This window comes from Kryptolebias marmoratus, linkage group LG21, assembly GCF_001649575.2.
Source record: "Kryptolebias marmoratus isolate JLee-2015 linkage group LG21, ASM164957v2, whole genome shotgun sequence".
In the NCBI taxonomy this organism is placed as follows: Eukaryota; Metazoa; Chordata; class Actinopteri; order Cyprinodontiformes; family Rivulidae; genus Kryptolebias; species Kryptolebias marmoratus.
Window position 1 is genome coordinate 8787879 of NC_051450.1, and position 17982 is coordinate 8805860.

General features: G+C 42.1%; 1 protein-coding gene across 1 annotated transcript in view; it reads left to right on the plus strand.

Annotated features, from left to right (window-relative positions):
* The window catches only part of drosha (drosha ribonuclease III), a 143841-nt gene that overhangs the window by 95801 nt on the left and 30058 nt on the right, over nucleotides 1–17982 (plus strand). Inside the window, exons 24-25 of the mRNA XM_017414122.3 lie at nucleotides 3495–3539; nucleotides 8253–8410. Of these exons, the coding sequence (XP_017269611.1) occupies nucleotides 3495–3539; nucleotides 8253–8410 (203 nt within the window). The remainder of the gene's footprint in view (nucleotides 1–3494; nucleotides 3540–8252; nucleotides 8411–17982) is intronic.

Below are 17982 nucleotides of genomic sequence, written 5' to 3' on the forward strand. Positions count from 1 at the left end.
CACCCCCATGGACTAACACTGCATTTTAAAGGTTTATCTCCTTGAACCTTTTAAACACCTGAGTGATACTGTACTTTAGAGGTCCAATCCACTTCTCTATACTACTGACTCACCAAACATTAGACCCTATGCCTGAAGCCTCCTTTGGCTCCGTTGTCCTTGGCAACAACTTGAGAGCTTACTCTTCCCTTTTTTCTCTCTGCTACTATATGCTTTAGACTCTTTCTCTCTACCATTTAATCTACGTGGTTCCCTCAAAGCAGAGGGCTGAACAAACTTGTTGATTTCTTTCTTTTTTTTTTTCTTTTTTTTGCACACATTTCCCTCCACGAGCAAGGCAGCCAAAAGTTCAGCTCCGTCGATGTTTATCTCCAGAGACAACACACCTCCCCAAAGCTACGTTCCATCAGCAACTCCCCCATGTTTTACGCTTAAATAGACATCACAGCCTTCCTTTTCACCAACTCCACTGTCAATATACAGACCCGACAGAGTCTGAACATCAGTTTCTGACTCATCTGTTAATTCACTGACCCACTCTGGGCTTGTTGATGGGACTTTAAAAAACACGCACAAAGAAATCTGTTGTTCCCAACATAGAGGCACACGGTCACAATGTTAAGGTTTCTTTTTCTTATTGCCAAATCAGAATTTAGAAGTTTTTTTAGTTAAAAGGGACTATATTGGGACAATATAAAGCCTGTGCAGCTTGTGGCAGAAACTCACATGGTTTATATTTGTCTGTTATGTTGACTGGCAAATTTCCTCTGTTAAGGCCTTTCCGTCCTCCACGAGGAGTAACAAATGCCCCTTTTACACGGGCTCTAAAGGTCCCGGCTCCACTCTACTCGGCTCGCTTTGTGCGCGTTTCCATCTGCTTTTTTTCAGTGTTTTTGATATGAATGTTTTTGTATATGTTGTATCATCTATGATAAAAATAACCACGAAATATGCGTCAGTCACTACCAAATGTCTGCTGCATAATTTGTAATAAACAAGTGAAATCAACAGAGTCAGGTTTTGTTGCCAACAATTATGAGTTGTTTGTTCAGACAGTCACATCGAGCGACCGATATTGAGTCAGTAAAACAATCCACAGATGGAAACGGAGTCAGAGGGAGAACGATGGAATCAGGGATGCCAGGTCGAAACCAAAAAGGTGAAGTTCTTCTCTTCTTCTGAAAAACAGAAACAGTGACTAAAAGCTGGAAGGACAAGAGTCGACAGAACTAGAGTCGTATTTTGAGGTGGAAAGCGTTAAAGCAGAAGTTGTGGCTCAGATCAAAAGCAAATGAGCCGCGTTGAGATATTCCGAACTACCGATTGTCGAATTTAGCTGTAAACAAAGGCAAGGAATAGTTGCTGTTTTCTAATTCAGTTTTTTACAAAATCCCTGATGAGTTTGTTACATGAACCCACAAACAACCATTTAATGATGGAGAAATGGTGTTGAAAGAATGAAAGGTAAAATAAAAAATATGGCTTCAACTATCTATAGGAAGTACTTATAGTAATAAGACATCTGACACATTCTCGGGTTCCCGGGCCACCACCCTGGCATCACCTGACAAACTTGTCTCTGTCCTCCTTACGCATTGCCTTTTCCATGTGGGTCGCTTCACTGCCTGAATCAGACTCTAGTCTGGGCCCAGCTGCCCGCTGTACGAGCCTTTGCACGTCCCTGACTGCTCCCATCTTAAAGTTTGAGGTCCCGGCGTTCTGCTCTGAGAGCTTGTCAGGATTTAATGACGAGCCGCGCACAGGAAGTTCGGTGCGCCAATCAACCTCAAAAGCTAACCTCCAGTGCAGTGCGACGATCTTTTCCCTAGACTTTGCCTTTGAATAATATCTGTAAGGCCAACTATGGGTCTAAAGCAATGCTAAATGCATGTCGCCGTTTGCAGTGCGCGGCAAACTGTCGTCCATCCTGGTGAACCAAACATTCTTGATGGTGGCACGACACCAGGATCTCCAGAAAATTTATAGCGACAATGTCGATGAAGATAACGGACAGCAGACAGCAGCTTTTATTAGTGCCATCACAAGAGGCGTTTTCCATCTTTTACTTGCCGTGGCCTACTGTGATTTGATAACAAGATGAACATCAGGATTTCTTAGAACTAGAGGCAGGACCAGAAGTCAGACGTTGAAGCTGCAGACATTTTTAATTCTCGCTTGTCCTGATTTAAAAAGAACAAAAAAAAAACAACTAAAAATACACTTCAGAAAATTATTTTTTCTGATGCTGATTGTTGTTGCGTCACGTAGGACTTACCTTGCTGCTGTATACATTCAAATGTTTTTTTTTTTTTTTTTTTTGCTCAATACCTTTAGTTTCACTTAGCTATGTGAGGCTTAAAGAAACGCGTCGTGTTCCACTATGATCGACATCGTGACAGCCAGTTGGCAGGTTGGGAGGGTTTTGCAGGCGGGACTTCTTTATTAAGGGAACAGCCCCCAAGGCCCCAGTGCACAGACTCTGGCTACAAAAACACGACATGGCAGTGACATTTTTGCCATCAATTCTAAAACGAGACGGCGTAAACCAACGGTGTCTAACTCTGGTTCTGGTAGGGTAGGTAGGTACATTTATTTATATAGCACTTTTCAGCACAAGGCGACTCAAAATGCTTTACAACACAAGAACAAAATTACAGACAGAGTTACAGCAGTAATTAAACACAAAAGCTGAACAAGATAAACTAAACTAAGTGTACAGTTTGGATAAATAATCTAAAACATGAGAATGCTAAGCTAATGATACCAAGCTTTCTAAACAGTACCAGACCCTCTATACGGCTGACATAACAATTACCAACTAAGGTCTAAACAGGTACGAACTCTAACTAACAGTACCAAGGCCCTCTAAACAGCCAACGTAAGAATTTCTAATATATATAGATAATCTAAATAAGGAACAACGGAAGGAAGGAAAGAAAAAAAAAAAGTGGTAGGGCCACTATCCTGCACGTTTTGACCCCTGATTTGAACGACTGAGGGATTAACAGACTTTCTGCAGAAGTTGAAGACCTGCCGTAGAGCAGGGAAACAACTCAAACATGCAGGATAGTCGGTCTCAAGGACCAGGATTGGACACCACTGGTCCATCATGAGTGTGAATCCGTTGCTGCGTGGACACCACAATCGCAACCTTTAGACTGGAACACGACAGATGTTGCTAAGTCAAATGTAAGCATAAAGGTATTACAAAGCATAACCTAACAAATATGATTCAATAATTACTAAACTAATGTCACCAAAAGTGTTAATATATTGTAGAGTTAAGTTTGAAGCTGGAGTAAAACAGATTGGTGCCTCAAACAAGAATTCCAAATTGCATCCGGTATTATTCCATTTATTTGTTCCGTTAAAATGAATGTTTTATAATTGCTGACAGTGTGTTTTCAGTTTTGTCGTGTTATTTATATTCTCGCCCCTAGATGACCCTCGTGCCAATGGTTTCTTCTTCTTCGTGTTTGTTTCTGCCTTCACAGGATCTGCGGGAAGTCTGGCTCCACTACCCACCACACCCCCTGCAGGTCGGTTGACGCGTCTTTTCGTTATTGATGTTTGTTTTGTCTGGGTTGCCTCTCATTAAAACGCTCCTCATCCGCCAGGACGCAGAATTATTTTTTCCCCCGCCTTTGAAGCTCTCTGGCCCGAATGCGTGTTGGTTCGTTGTGAATTGTGAGCCTGTAACAGAGGTGGTGGGGGGAAAAAAAAAAGAAAAAAAAAGCTGTCGGTTATTTTTCTGCTGAGGCTGACTTACTTTTTTTTATTTTTTTTGTAGCTGTCACAAGCCTTATTGTGCTGCTCTCCACTTTGGTCAAGACCCTAATCCGCTTTTTGATTTTACTCCCCCACTCCACTTCTTCAGCAGCATTTGCCTCTTTTTTTTTTTTTTTCTCACTCCTCCGACATCTTTGCTTTTCATCCGCTCGCTCCGTGTCTTCACTTTTCTCGCCTGCTCTTCGGGTTCCACGATCTGCCCAGAAACGCTGAACAGTGTCAACAGTGTTTGTTTGAAATTTGGATTTGGCAGAAGAGATCAAAGATGCCGTAACAGGATTACGGTCCCAAATCACATGGGAGGTCTCCAGGGACCGCCAGGCATCTTTTTTTTTTTTCTCTGATGTGTTTCTGTGAGAGGAAAGTGTTTCTTTGTTTCTGTTCTTTTCTTCTTTGTTTGCAACTCGATGCATATGCACGAGTGTTGCAGCAGTTTGTTTTTTTTTTTTTCTTCTTCGTTCGTGTGTTTTTCCATGTCTGGCCTAAAATAACACTCTTGTTTGTGTACGTTTGTGTGCTCATCTATGCCGCCTCATCCCTCGTATTTGTCATGCCCAAATGTTGAAGATCCGCAGCGAGCCGGGGTGTTTTTGTCGAGCTTGTAAGCACTCAGGAGATAAACTGACTGTTTTCCCGGCGAGTTGTACCCGCGCAGGCCTCAGCGGTGGGTATACGACCAAGGGTGGAGGCCTGGGGTCTGCCCCGCGATCTGCAGCAGACTCTGTGGTGGGAGTTCTGCTTCTGAGCTGCAGCTTCATTATCAAACACAAAAGTTTTCTCCAGGGGGATTCCCCAGCAGTGGGCTGTTAAACTGTGCCAACCTCATGGTAGCTTAATATCATCCTAATCTTTTGGCTCGGGATGGTATATGATGTCATTTACAGTACTGTGCAAAAGTTTTACATCATCCCCTAGGTTCTTTACAACTTGTGAGCGGCCAGACTTTCTAGTTCTTTGTCGTCTAAATCTTTGTTTAGTTCTTGTACCTGGCTATTACAGAATTTCTTTGCCTAAAAAGTGAGAAAACGAAATAGGTGTATAACAAAAGAAGTGTCCGAACTAAAATATATATATACCAGAGCTTAACTACCCATAGCTACCAGAGATAATCAGGATTTTTGAATCCTATCTGTGGGAAATGGGGAATAAAAATCAATCAAAGACCTGATGCAGGACGTGGGAGCTGCATCGTCCTTCTGTTGATCGCCAAGTTGGGGTTGGGACCCCACTTTGGGCCCTGAAGCACCAAGTTTTGGGGTCTTGAAAAGTTTTATAGAAGCCCATTGAACTTTAAAAGTGATTGCCAATAACATATTTACCATTAGCTATTACAAAGACATTTAAAACAGTCATAAAATGAATTTTAATATATATATATATATATAATTGTTGTTGAATAGTTACATAATATGTTATATTATAATGGTTTTTTAAATGTCTTATTACCAATGTTTGTATACCTCAGCCAGCAGTAGTTGGGGTAATGAGACTCTCAGATTTATGTTTTTATAGGTTGAAAGTAGAAAAGTCTGAAAACCCCGGATCTAATCTATGTAAGGTTAACATTTGTTTGGTTCCAAAAGATTATAAATGTGTTTGAAACTGTTATATTTTTATATTTCTTCAGATTAAACACAAAAAATGGGAGCAATTTGTGCCATTGTGGAAGGCCGTTGGTAGCAAAGCAAATTTAAATTAAGGCCTTTGCCAAGTTGGTTTCTGTTGGTACAACTTTGGTTCATCTCTAGAGTTTAGTTTGAAAGTTCGAAAGATTCAGAATTAGGTGGCCTAACAAACAAAAAAACAAACCATTCCTCTGAAAATGAGCCAAAACTGGACTGAACCTGAGTGAAAAAGCAACCAAAGCCTAAAGAACTTTGACAGACATTTAGAAAAATCCAAAATTTATTGGTGAAAAACAGTTTTTTTTTAAGTTAGGAGGAAGCCTGGCTTCTTGGAAGTTAAAAAAAAGGGAGGAAAAAAAAAGAAAACGACGAAGGTTTCTGCATATTCGTGGAAGAGCCCCGAGAGTTCCAACGCTAAGCCCAAAATTATCGCTGAAAAGGAAACAAGGTGTAACCTTAATTCCCTCCGCCACCTACATGGGGAAGGAGAAGTGAAAGAGTGAAAGAGCCCTAATGAGGTTTGAGCTGACGGCAATGGCAGCTCGCCACGATATGTGTAATTATGCGCGCGCGGATTTCTTGGCGTACATTAGCCGTGCCACCGACTTGCCCTACAGAGGGCTGCGGTGCGCCTCGTGGTTTACAGCCTCCTCTTCCCGATTCCCACCAGCGCATCGTCGTCGTCACCCCTCCAACCCCCCCGGCTCTCCAGGATAATTTAGCAGAACGTCGTTTACGTCGAGTGTGGATTACAAAAATCCCTCCTTTAGTTTATCAGGGAGGTACACGAGTGTCAAGCTTGTTGGGGCCTCAGCTCTGATTCCGCTTTCGGTCTGGACTGAGCTGAAAGGGATGCTTTGAAGCCATTTCAAACATGTTTTTTTTTTTTCTTTTTTCCCATGGCTTCTGTTGATATATATATATATATATATATTTATATATATTCGCCCTTTCGTTTGAAGCCTTGCTGCTGGCCATTCCCCCTGAAGGATCGCCCCGCTCCTGCGAGTGCCGAACTCGTCAGATGTTGTTAGTCGCGATTCATGACATTTAAACGCCTTCCGTTAATTAAGAGGGGAAAGAAGAGAAGAAAAAAAAAGACAGCAGTGAAATATTTCTTATTACACGCTGGAAGATGGAGCCGTGACATTACCGGCAGCGCTCCAATTAAAATACCGAGTTTAAAAATACATCTCGTGCACCGTGCGCCCGACTTGACACGGGAGACTTTGAAAAATGTGTTTACCAGCCGCTGCTTTGTGGGGAGCGCAGACAAAAGGAATGCCGGGGGGGGGAATAAAGGGAAGTGCCCGTCTTCCCCGTCGAATAGCCTCGAGTTGGGTCTCGTTTTCCGGGCACTGTGCACCAAACGGCGCCACAGAGCTGCCTAACAAGGTCAGCTGAGCGTGTTTTTTTTTTTTTTTTCCTGAGCTCTCTTTGAGTGTCCTCGCGCAATCACCGGCCTCGGCGTTTGTACATTTCGTGGCAAAGATATCTTGGTCAAGCTAGCGTTTGCACCACACGTAGACCAATTACGCGACTCCGGCAGCTTAATTACTGCCCCCATAAGCAGATCTCCTTGATTCAACAAACACGCGCGCACTTATTTTCTTAGCATAACATTTCCTCTTCTAATGAGCACAGTCGTGAGCAAATATTGTGGTTAAGGAGAGCAGCTGAACCCGTCTGCATTTGAACTCGCCGCCTCTCCGCGCGCTAATGTTTAAAGATTAGGCTGGTGTTTTATCACACGTTACGAAATAAAAAGTAAAACGAGGAGAAGAAGGAAAAAAAAAAAAATAGTTCTGAAGCCTCCCAGTGTTAGTCATCTCCGATACGGTCCTCTAATAAACAAGCGGGAGAAAAAAAACTTCCAGAACCTCTGAGTCACCAGAGATATTAGCAGGCTGCCGAAATGGCAGCTTTTAGAAGGAGGTAGAAACGAAGCCGCTTGACTTAAAAGTTAATGACGGAGAGATTCCATCTGCCGCAGATCACCGCAAGTTTTTTTTTTTTTTTTTTCCAGTCGGAGTAAAAATACACACTCTAAACAGGCCCCTGGAGCAGAACAAGCTGCAGAGATTCTCCGTTCTGACACTCGGGCTAAAACGACTCCGCTGAGCACGACTTTATTTACTTTTTTTTTTTTTTTTTTAGAGCTGTCTCCCATGATTTAACAGGAAGCATTTGTTTATCAGAGCTGAGCGCGTTTGACCAAAACATCATCCACCCCCACTCAGGAACAGTGGACTGGGATAATCGAAGAAATCTACATTATGGAAAAACAGACTCATCGTCTGAGACTTCAGCAAACACAAATGGAAGAAAAGTGGACGAAATGGACAGTATTCAAGACAAAAGACAGCAACAAACAATAAAGGACTGGACAAAAAGGATGAGACGAGGCTAAAAAAAAAGAAAGATTCTATGTAAAGTTGAATGAAAATTGTTCATATGCATTCTGTATGTAAACAACTGTGAAAAAAATAACAATAAACAGTTAAATGTTAAAAAAAAGGTGTTTTCAAGGTTCGAATACGGCTTGAAGTTATCGCATGGCTTGTTAGTAGATGGTTGTTTTGATAGTTTGCTTTATTAATTAAAAAATGAATCTATATTCCAATTAATTTGAAGATAATTAAGACTTTTTGATCAGTGTTAAAATGAGCTGCAACTGTTTTTTGTACTTTGGTGGAGTTTTAAAACTTTCACAACAGAGCTGTTAAGTGTTCACAACTTCATGCTGATTTGCCTGGTTTAGTAAATTTCCTCCTGGACGTCAGCGCTGACCGCTTTCTGCTGACCTGACCTGACCCGCTTTTTCTTTTCTTTTTCCAGGTGCAGGAGCCTCAGACGGACAGGCAGCTGATTGAAACGTCTCCGGTCCTCCAGAAGCTGACCAGCTTCGAGGAGTCGATCGGCGTTCTGTTCACACACGTGCGCCTGCTGGCCAGGGCGTTCACCTTGAGGACCGTAGGCTTCAACCACCTCACCCTGTGAGTACCGTCGCTGCCGGCGCGCCGCTAATTGAGTTCTGCAGACGATGAAAGGTGCGCGGAAACGAACGTCTCACAACCACGTGACCGTGAGCCGACTTTGCAACGTCTCATGGAGCTGGAGCCTTTACAACTGGAAGGTTGGGTGGTTATAGGATCAAACCATTTACTGAGGTATTACAGGGCGAATCGATACACGTATTCATACAGTGACTGTTCAGTATGAATGTTTTGGACAGGTACAGTTAATCAATCCCTCCAGGATTTCACGGGCATTTTTTGTGATCGTTGCAGCTAAAATGCCTGATTTCGCGGGGCATTTTCCTAAAAGTTGCAATTTTTTTTTACTAAAATCAATAATAGGGTGAGAAGCTCGGTCATCCGGGAGGGACTCAGAGTAGAGCCGCTGCTCCTCCACGTCGAGAGGAGCCAGTTGAGGTGGCTCGGGCGTTTGATTAGGACGCCTCCCTGGTGAGGTGTTCCAGGCACGACCTGCCGGTAGGAGGACCAGAGGAAGACCCAGGACACGCTGGAGGGACTATGTTTCTCGGCTGGCCTGGGAACGCCTTGGGATTCCCCCGGAGGAGCTGGCCCAAGTGGCTGGGGAGAGGGAAGTCTGGGTCTCCCTGCTTAGGCTGCTGCCCCCGCGACCCGACCCCGGATAAGCGGAAGAGAATGGATGGATGGATGGATGGATAAAATCAATAAAAAACCATAGCTTTTAATATATAAACCAAAAATACTTCCTAGTTTTGTAAGATAATTACCAACAAACATTGACATTCTCAAAAGGTGCTTTATTTGAGAACTTTGATAGCTTCTAAACTGACATTCATGACCATTTCTGGATTGTCCCTCGTCTGCAGCTCTCCTCACATGTTCTGCAGACACAAAGTGTTTGTCGATGCGTTTATGTTCCATGATTACACTGCAGGACGTGCAAAACAGCTGCAGCTGGGGAGGAAACTGTTTTGCGCGGTCCTTTGCTGAAATCTTTGTGGGCAAATGTGAAGCATTAGCGCACATTTTGGCTTCGGTCGCTGCTCCTGCACGCTCCCAGCATTCTGATGTTAACAGGAAGTGATGTCACGTGTCTTCTTCGTGAGTTATTTGGGGTTATTTTGTTTTCCACGCTACACAAACCCACAAAGAAGACACTAGACCGCAGAAACGGTGGCGAATCACTTTAGAAACAATAAATATCGGGTTAACGTTGCTGGAAAGTTGCGGCGTTTTGGGCAAAGTTGCAAAAAGTTGCGATTTTGCGGGGTTTGCTTGATTTTGCGTTAACGGTTGAGATCGCAACATCGCAAAATCCTGGAGGGTCTGGCAAACCGATAATGACAGAGTAAGTCACAGAGCAGGCGCGTGCTTTATTTTAACTACATCTCATTAACAACCCCGACATAAAAAGAAGTGGAGAAGTATGCAACCTGAACACTGTATGCCGAGCAAAGCATGACTGGTTGAAAAGAACGCGCAGAAGCAAACACCTGCCTGTTTAATTCCAATCAGCTGAGTGAAAAAATAGCTCCTTGGTGCCGCTGATCAAGGACATCTGCAGCAGAGAGAGACGAGAGGTAAGCAGTTATATTATGTAAGTACTACGGCAAGTCATTAGTGTATTTATTCAATATCCCTCATGCTGACAGGGAGGTTGCCAGGTGACAAACCTTATCTTGCTGTATATGACCTGCTGACTTAGATCCTTCCACTAAGACGGGTGTTTTTTTCTGATTCTGGGAAAATTGTGTCTTTTTTTTTTGGTTTTTCCTTTTTTAAAAAGTACTATTTGGCATTTTGTACTGTACCATAATGTGACGCTCGTATCCAGTGGTGACATTTGTAGGGTGGGCTGAGAGATTTCGAATAAAATGCTGCAAAGACAGAAAGCAGAAAAGAGATTTGTTAGCTACGCTTGTTAGCCAGTCCTTTCGCTGAAACCGGGTCACAGAAAAACTTCAGTTTTGCCGCTTTTCCTTTTTTTTAAACATCCTTTGGTCCATCCGCCCCCAACCGCTTCATTTCTTGTTTTTTCCCTCAAAGACATGAAGGAAAACGGGTGAGAAATGAAACAATCCACCTCGTTTATGTTCATCTCGCTCGCCATCGTAACTAATCAGTCTGCGCCAAACCACGCCCACATACACTCGCAGTTCGAGGCCCGTTTTTGTACGTCCGCCCTCATTGGCTGAAGCCCGAGGCCTTGGGCCGACCCTGGGCTGAAGCAGCAAACCAAGGGGGCGGGACAAGACGCATGTCAATCATTCTGTACCAGGAAAGACATTAAATGATTGGGGCTGTAAAAGGTTGGCCCTTCGGAAAGACTCTGGGATTTTCTCGGGTCTGTTTGGTAAATTTGTGTTTATTTTGAGATTTTAACATTTTTATTGGAAACACCAGGGAGAGCTTAGCCCTGCTAGCCCACTTATACCAGCCGCCCCTGCTCATACCAATATACATGCTTCTGTGATATGATGGAATTCTTAAAAAGACATGTTGCATCGAATCTAAGCAACATCGATTGGAGGCCATTAAAATGGTCTAAATTCCACATAATAGTAAGACATGAGGAGTCATTTATGGCAGACATTAATATCGTATATGGAGGTAAAATTGGAAAAAACGGATGCCGCCCAGCTCTAGTTTGTATCTGTTGTTTCCTTCAAATGTGATGAAACGTGTTTTCAGATCTGTACCACACCCAAAGTGGAATCTGCCGTGATTCCTGTGTATATGTTTCCCAGTTCGAAGAAAAAAAAAGATCCAAGTAAGCGTATAAGTCCCTGTATCTGTATCTGTATCTGTAACTGTGAGGCCATAACCCCGTTGCCCCATGGGAAGTGCAGTTTTAAACCACGGAACTGTCCCGAGCCGAGGCTTTTCTCCTCCTCCACTGCGGCCACATCTCTCATTAGTCAGATAAGTATTTTCTCTCGCCGTCATGCTCCAGTCCACCTAGTGATTTCTTCAAGTCTAGCCTTAAATCATTCTTTTTGATGCAGATTTAATTAAGGCCAGAACTCGCCATACATACGATAGCGCTGCGTGTTCCGCTCAGAGAGATACACATGTGGTTTCTGCTCTGTTTCCCTGTTAATTGCAGCATTTCACAGCAGTAGAACGGCGCTCACTTTGAAAAGTTTCTATTTTTTTATCCCTCCCCCCATTCCTTCTACTGTTATGACGTTTGTTCAATAATCGGGGAAAGTTGCAAACTTCTGCAGGGCCAGCTCAGAATTGATCGGGGCGGTTGCGCAGCTCCCCTCGTTTATTAACGGGGATGCAAGTTTAAAAGATGAAAATAAATAAATAAATAAAAAGATTTGCAATTTTCATTAACCCGCGCCCCAGCTAATGAGACTTGTCTTTCCAGTTCGAGGTGCGTTTTTTTTCTTTCTTTTTCTTTTAAATTCAGCCTACGAGGCGGTTGTTTGCAATCGAAGCTTAACTCACTTCTGAGCTCTCCGACTCAACACAATAGTGAGTTTGACAGCTAAAGCAAATTAGCCCTGGCAGTGCACGTTTGATATCTTATTGGCAGGTTGCGCTCCGTAATTGCTTGCTTAGGTTTGCCACAAGGACACCGCTCCGCGTTCACTGGGAGCGTGCATCACGCACACACACACACACACGGTCCTGAGCTCGCTCTAATCCATCACTTAAATGTCAAACCTCTCCCCGCTCGGGGTCAGTCAAGTTGATTAGAGGTCCAGAGGTTCGTCTCCTACCGAGCTTTACTTTTTTTTAAGGACTTTCCGAGTCAAGGTTGAACGCGGCGGCATCTTTACCAACTCGACGGCGACGAGGGGAGAGTTCAGCCCAACGAATTTTAGGTTTCGCTCAACATTCTTAGCTTTCCTGGAGCGAAACATAAAAAAAGAGGGGAAAGAATTGATATATTTATAAGGTAATTTATGTTCGTTAGCTCATTAGTAGCCAAAGGCACGTTGACCTAAATCCAGCCGACTGACTTGATAGCTGGAGCTGAGCAATGGCCGCCCACGAGGAGCAAAGGTTAGACCGAAGTAGGCCACGTCGACATGATAGAGTGAAGAACCAGGTCAGATAACGGGAAGGGAAGGAGGCGGAGATGGGACCCCCAGCTCGGCCTTTTTCGGCCTTTCACTTTGAGAAGAAACAAAAGAGGACGCACCGACCTAATTGACGAAGCAAGCCGGCGGGCGGCGGGGCACGGAGGTCGTCCTTTTTAAGGAGAGCGCTGAGGCTTCCGCCGCGAGCGGGGAGAGATCAATCGCTCCTCCCGTGAATCGCTCATTCACGCCACTTCGTTTCATCAAACTGATTCGGCAAAGTCGACGTGAATCACTTAATGAAACGAAAGAAACGCTTCCCGGGTCGAATCGTGTCGATATTTTTTTTAATTTTTTTTATTGCACTTTTGCTGTTCGCTTCATGTAAACAAACCTGTGGGAGTTTTAGTGAGAATAAACAGAAAGAAACCAATCTAATGTCATATTTTACCCAAGTTTGTCGCTAAAACGCTGTATGTCAGTCTAACACCTTCAAACCTGGATATGCTTTTATTTATGTAGCACGTTTAAGAACCGATGCTATAAAGGCAGCAAATGTGATCCAAATTAGCCATAATAAGAACAAATAAAGTCAGGGAAATATGTTTTTTTTTTCTTTTTTCAGCAGAAACAGTTGCTACACTTTTTTTTTTTTCTTCGTTTTTCAAAAAGAGCACTTCCTTCTTGACCAGCAAACAGCCAAAAGTAGCTGCAGGTCACTCGTTTGGGCAGCTCACGTGTGTTCCTATGGAACCGGAACATCTTTTTTCAAGAGGTAAATGGTTTTAAAATAGGGAGGAGGAAGAGAAAAAAAAAAAAAAATGGAGCACTCTTGTCTTTGGGAGCTGACAGCCTCTTGCTGCCCGCTCAGAAGCGCTGTTAAAGGTATTTTAGATCAAATTCAAAGGTGAATAAAGACCCCGGCTCCACACTTTACTTCAATTTCCCCCCACCTTTTCTGGAGCATTGTAGCTCCTGCCGCCGAAGTGAATAACGGATGCCTCTTTTGTGCCGCCTCACGCATTCGTCTTTGACCCGCTGTATCTCTTCTTTTTACTCCTCCATCTTCCCTCACCTCCATTATTCGTTTCCTTTTCTCACTGTCACCCGCTGTTTCCTCCCTGCCTCTGCCTCCTGTTAGGAGTGAAATTAGCCCACTACACCTTTTTTTCGCTCCAACTCTGCTCGCCTTATCCCCCCTCCCCCCGCCATTTTTAGCCCTCACGCTGCGGAGTTCGAAGAAATCGGGCGCTCGGATATATGCAGCCGAGGCGAGAGGCGATTTCTCTCGAGCCTCCTTTCGTCCTGAATTCAGCTCTTCACGCTCTCCTGAGCTGTGGCAGAGCCTTTTCATTAAGAAGCCCTCTGATCATTTTTAATGTGGTCATCAGGTAGTGCCTTCTCTCCCTAATGAATCACCGTCCTGGACGTCAAAGACAGTAAAAAAAGAAAAAAAAGGAACCGTTTCAAAGTAATACTGATCTTCCGCTTCTTTTGAAGCTCATCTGCAGTCCTAAAACTCAAAATGTTTTATTAGTTTTAATGACTTAACTCTAAAACAGGATCTGAGTCAGCAGTTTTTTTTTTTAAAATAAAGAAAAAACACCCTCATCTGGTGCTTATTGGACAATCTGTCAAACAGTAATTTCGAGTTATTTCAGTTTCGTCTGGGTGCTCGAAATCCTTGATAATGCTCGAGTTTTAATACGCTTTCAAAGCTGGAGAAGCGTTTAAATATTTAATGACGTTTTAAAACAGCTTGAGCCAATAATCTCTCCTTTTGTCTTTTATAAAAATAAAATTAAGAAAAGAGTTTGATGGTTTTGACTTCGTTCAAAACAGGCTTCCTTTAAACAAAGGATTGCTCTAAATTTAAGTTATTGTAATAAATATGTATTATAAGTAGACATTTAAAACTTTGCTTTGTTTACCTTTAACCTCTCTGTAGTTCAGTGGTTCTTAAAGTTGGGTAGTCTGGACTATATAGCAACAATTTATTGCAATGGCAAGATCTCTGTGGGAGCAATATCAATATTTCAATAAATTCCCAAAGCAGATGCCAGCAGTATATTTGGTAATCAAATGAAATCCTACTAACCTAAACTAAACCTAAAAATGTCGACCCCACTTGGGGTCATGAAGCACCAACTTTGAGTTGATTTCTTAAATTTAAATTAAAACTTATAGCTGAAAGGATGTTTTCAGATTTACCATTTTAAGAGATAAAACATGTAGTATCTAGTAGTTAAAGTTATCATTATATCCTTGTTTTGTTTTTTTTGCCTGTTTGTACGTTTTGGCCGAAGATAATTTGAGTTGCAAATTTATTCCACAGTTATTTAGTGGGTCATTCTCTAAAAGGTTTTGTAGCCAAAGCAACAAATAATATCCCAAAATACATTTGTAACTGAATGTGATAAGGCAGTGACATCATTTTGAGTATTTTTGAATGGAAAGTGATTAAAATTGTGAAAAAAAAATGACCTTGAATTTGATTTTGGGGAAGTTTTAAAAACCCGGGTATCTTCAAAAAAATATTTTTTTTTTCCAGTTTGTTCTTTCCCCCTCCCAAAGTTTTTGAAGAACAAGCACCCATCAACATCACCGTAGGCTGGGAATTCGTAATGGATTTCTCAAAAAAAAAGACAGAACGGGTTAAAGTTCTCCCTTTTCGTTCTTTCTTTTTGCACAGCAAGTGGTCTTCTATCAGTGAACAGTGGGCTTAACCAATTAATTAATCAAAAGAGAAATGATTGAAAACACTTTGATAATCAACTGACTGCCTAACATGCTTTGCAGATTAAAACTTGCTTGTATTCAGTTAGTTTTCAATCAGAATCAGGCTGCCAGAGGGTGCTGGAGGGGCCGTCGAGTGGTTCCAACACGCTTTCTCGCCTCAAAGATAAAACGTATTGAACTTTAGAGGGTTTTTTTTTTTTTTCTCTGTCTGGAACAGACAAGTCAACATATATAACTTGTTTGCCCAGTGACAAAAAAAAAGGAGGGAAATTTGGCACTGGTGGAGGAGCTGAATAATGTAGCTGCTTGTTAATGGTAACCGGAGCATCCGGTAAATTGGAAGACAAGGGGCTTGGGAGGCAATCAGAGTGAAGCCTCCACAGCAGCAGCTGTCTGACAAGACAGAAATGTTAAATATAGATTCCTTCGTAAAGGTTATCGCTGTGGATTTTCCCGATTGTTTGAAAGAATAAACAAAAGCTTTATATATATATATATATATATATATATATATATATATATATATATATATATATATACACATACTGTGGCGTGAAAAAGTGTTTGACCCCTCACTGATTTTATATTCCTTTGCATGCTTGTCAGATTTAACTGTTTCAGATCATCAAACAAACTTAAATATTAGCGGAAACACAAAATGGAGTTTTTAAATAAGGATCTTTATTATTAAGAATCCAAACATCTATGGCCCAATGTGGGAAAAATGATTGTTCTTCCCTTGTTAAAACATAAATTAACTGTAGTTTATCACATCTTTGGAAAGCTGACTTCAATTTCCCTAAAAAAAAAACACCCCGGTCTATTCAGAAAGGCAGCTTGAAGTGCATCGTGAAAGAGCCTATAGACTCCTAACGTCGTGCATTTATGACTAATTAACAACATGGATTAGCATCAAACTTCAAACCAAAGCTAAATAACCGAAGCTGCCGATCCAGCCAAAAAGAGCACAAAGAAATGATGCCACTCTGTCCAGCTCACAGAAGTCCAGAGGGTCTGGAGTACGACAAGAAATCTGGAAACAGGATTAAACATGGCCCAAAAGTTTATTCAAGTCCAAACAGACTTGAATAGAAAAGGACAGCATGAGAAAAGCTAATCAACAACGCGAGAGCACGTAGCACTAACAAAGTTTTCGAATAAAGCTCCAGTTTGTGTTGAATTGACAATATGTTCTTTATACGAGTCTGAATGGGTCGAAATCGTGAACCCCAGCCTCGACCTTTATCTGCTCTCTGAGACACCCGATTCCTTTTTGTTACTGTGTGCTCCAGTGTTGTTGTGCTCATTGTACCTTTTTTTTTTTTTTTTTTTCTTAGTCCACGGCCCAAATTTCTTTGATGGGCACAAAGCAGCACAGAAACATCAGTCCTTTAAAACCACAGTTCAGATCTTTTTAAGTGAGATTCTGTGAGAAGGTGGAATCGATTCCTTGTTGCAGATCGCACTTTTGACGACCTTAGTTTAATTTTGAGCTATTCAGGCTCTGTTTTTTAATGTCAGTTTTAAATCGCACATTTTTTCAAATGGAAGTAAAATTAGATTCCTTTTGGAAATGCCCAGGAAGTGCTACAGCTAGCTGCAGCTGCCACTACTTGCACTTGCAAATAACTACAGAATTATAGCTTTTTTTTTTAAAAAAACTACCTTGTGATGCAAAATTGACAGTAACAAAAAAGAAAATGTTGAAATTTTTGAGTTGAACAGAATAAAATAAAAATGTGCAGAAAAGCCGGGTCTCAGGAAGTTAAGTTCTGTTTTTCCAAAGGCCCGGATCAGTCTCGAAACATTTGTGGGGTTTATAGTTTCCTTCCATGAGTCACAGAGGCTTGCAGACTTGAATTGCTTGTCCCTTGAATTTTGAATATGTTCATAAAAAGAAATAAAAAAAATAGCGAAAATCTTCTCTCAAATTAGTCCCAGAGTTAACAAGGTTATCGCAAACCCATCTCAATTTAGTTTTCCAAATTATAGATCATTAAAGGTGTGCACAAGAGTGTTCAGGTCCATTTTCTAAAATGTTCTCTAATGCAGCGGTCCCCAACCTTTTATGTACCATGGACCAGTTTTATACGAGACAACCGTGCCATGGACAAGTAGGGAAGAAGTTCTCTGGCAAAGTTTTTTGAAATCTTTTGTTTTTAATGGGCGCTTTTTAAGTTTTGTGTGTGTTGTTTGGTGAGGGGGAAAAAAGAAGACGTTTTATTTATGTGCAAACCAGAACCAAATGATCCATGGACCGGTACTGGTCCAAACATGGGGACGGCCACCAATGTGCAAAATAATGTGCGCCACCTAGAATACGGATTTGCGACTCAAGACTCACAGCCGTGATTCCTAAACCAAATTCTTACCTTCGAAAGTTCGTTTTATGTCTTGTGCCCTCCGTAATAACTGTGCACTTTTAAAGTTTTGTGGCGGGGGGTGGGGTTGTGAAATAATACAAACAGTGAATTAGTCAGCAGAGAAATCTAATTAAAGACATTCATCAAAAGTCAGAATGACTGATTGTTGCAGTCCTGATGATGAAATTTCCCCCTCAGATTTGTTTGGCTTCAAAAAAAAAAAAAGAAAAAAAGAAGTAGAGACGCCAAAAGCTGGCCAGTGAACTCTGAGACTTTTTTTTCCTCTCTTTGTTACCGACGTCCTCTTCTTCTCCCACCTCCCCGTCGTCATCTTCAGACTCCTGCCAGGAGCTGGTAGCTATAGATGGATATGTGCTTCGCTGCTGAATATACCTCCCTGCATGCACCCCCCCTCCTCCCACACACACACCCACCC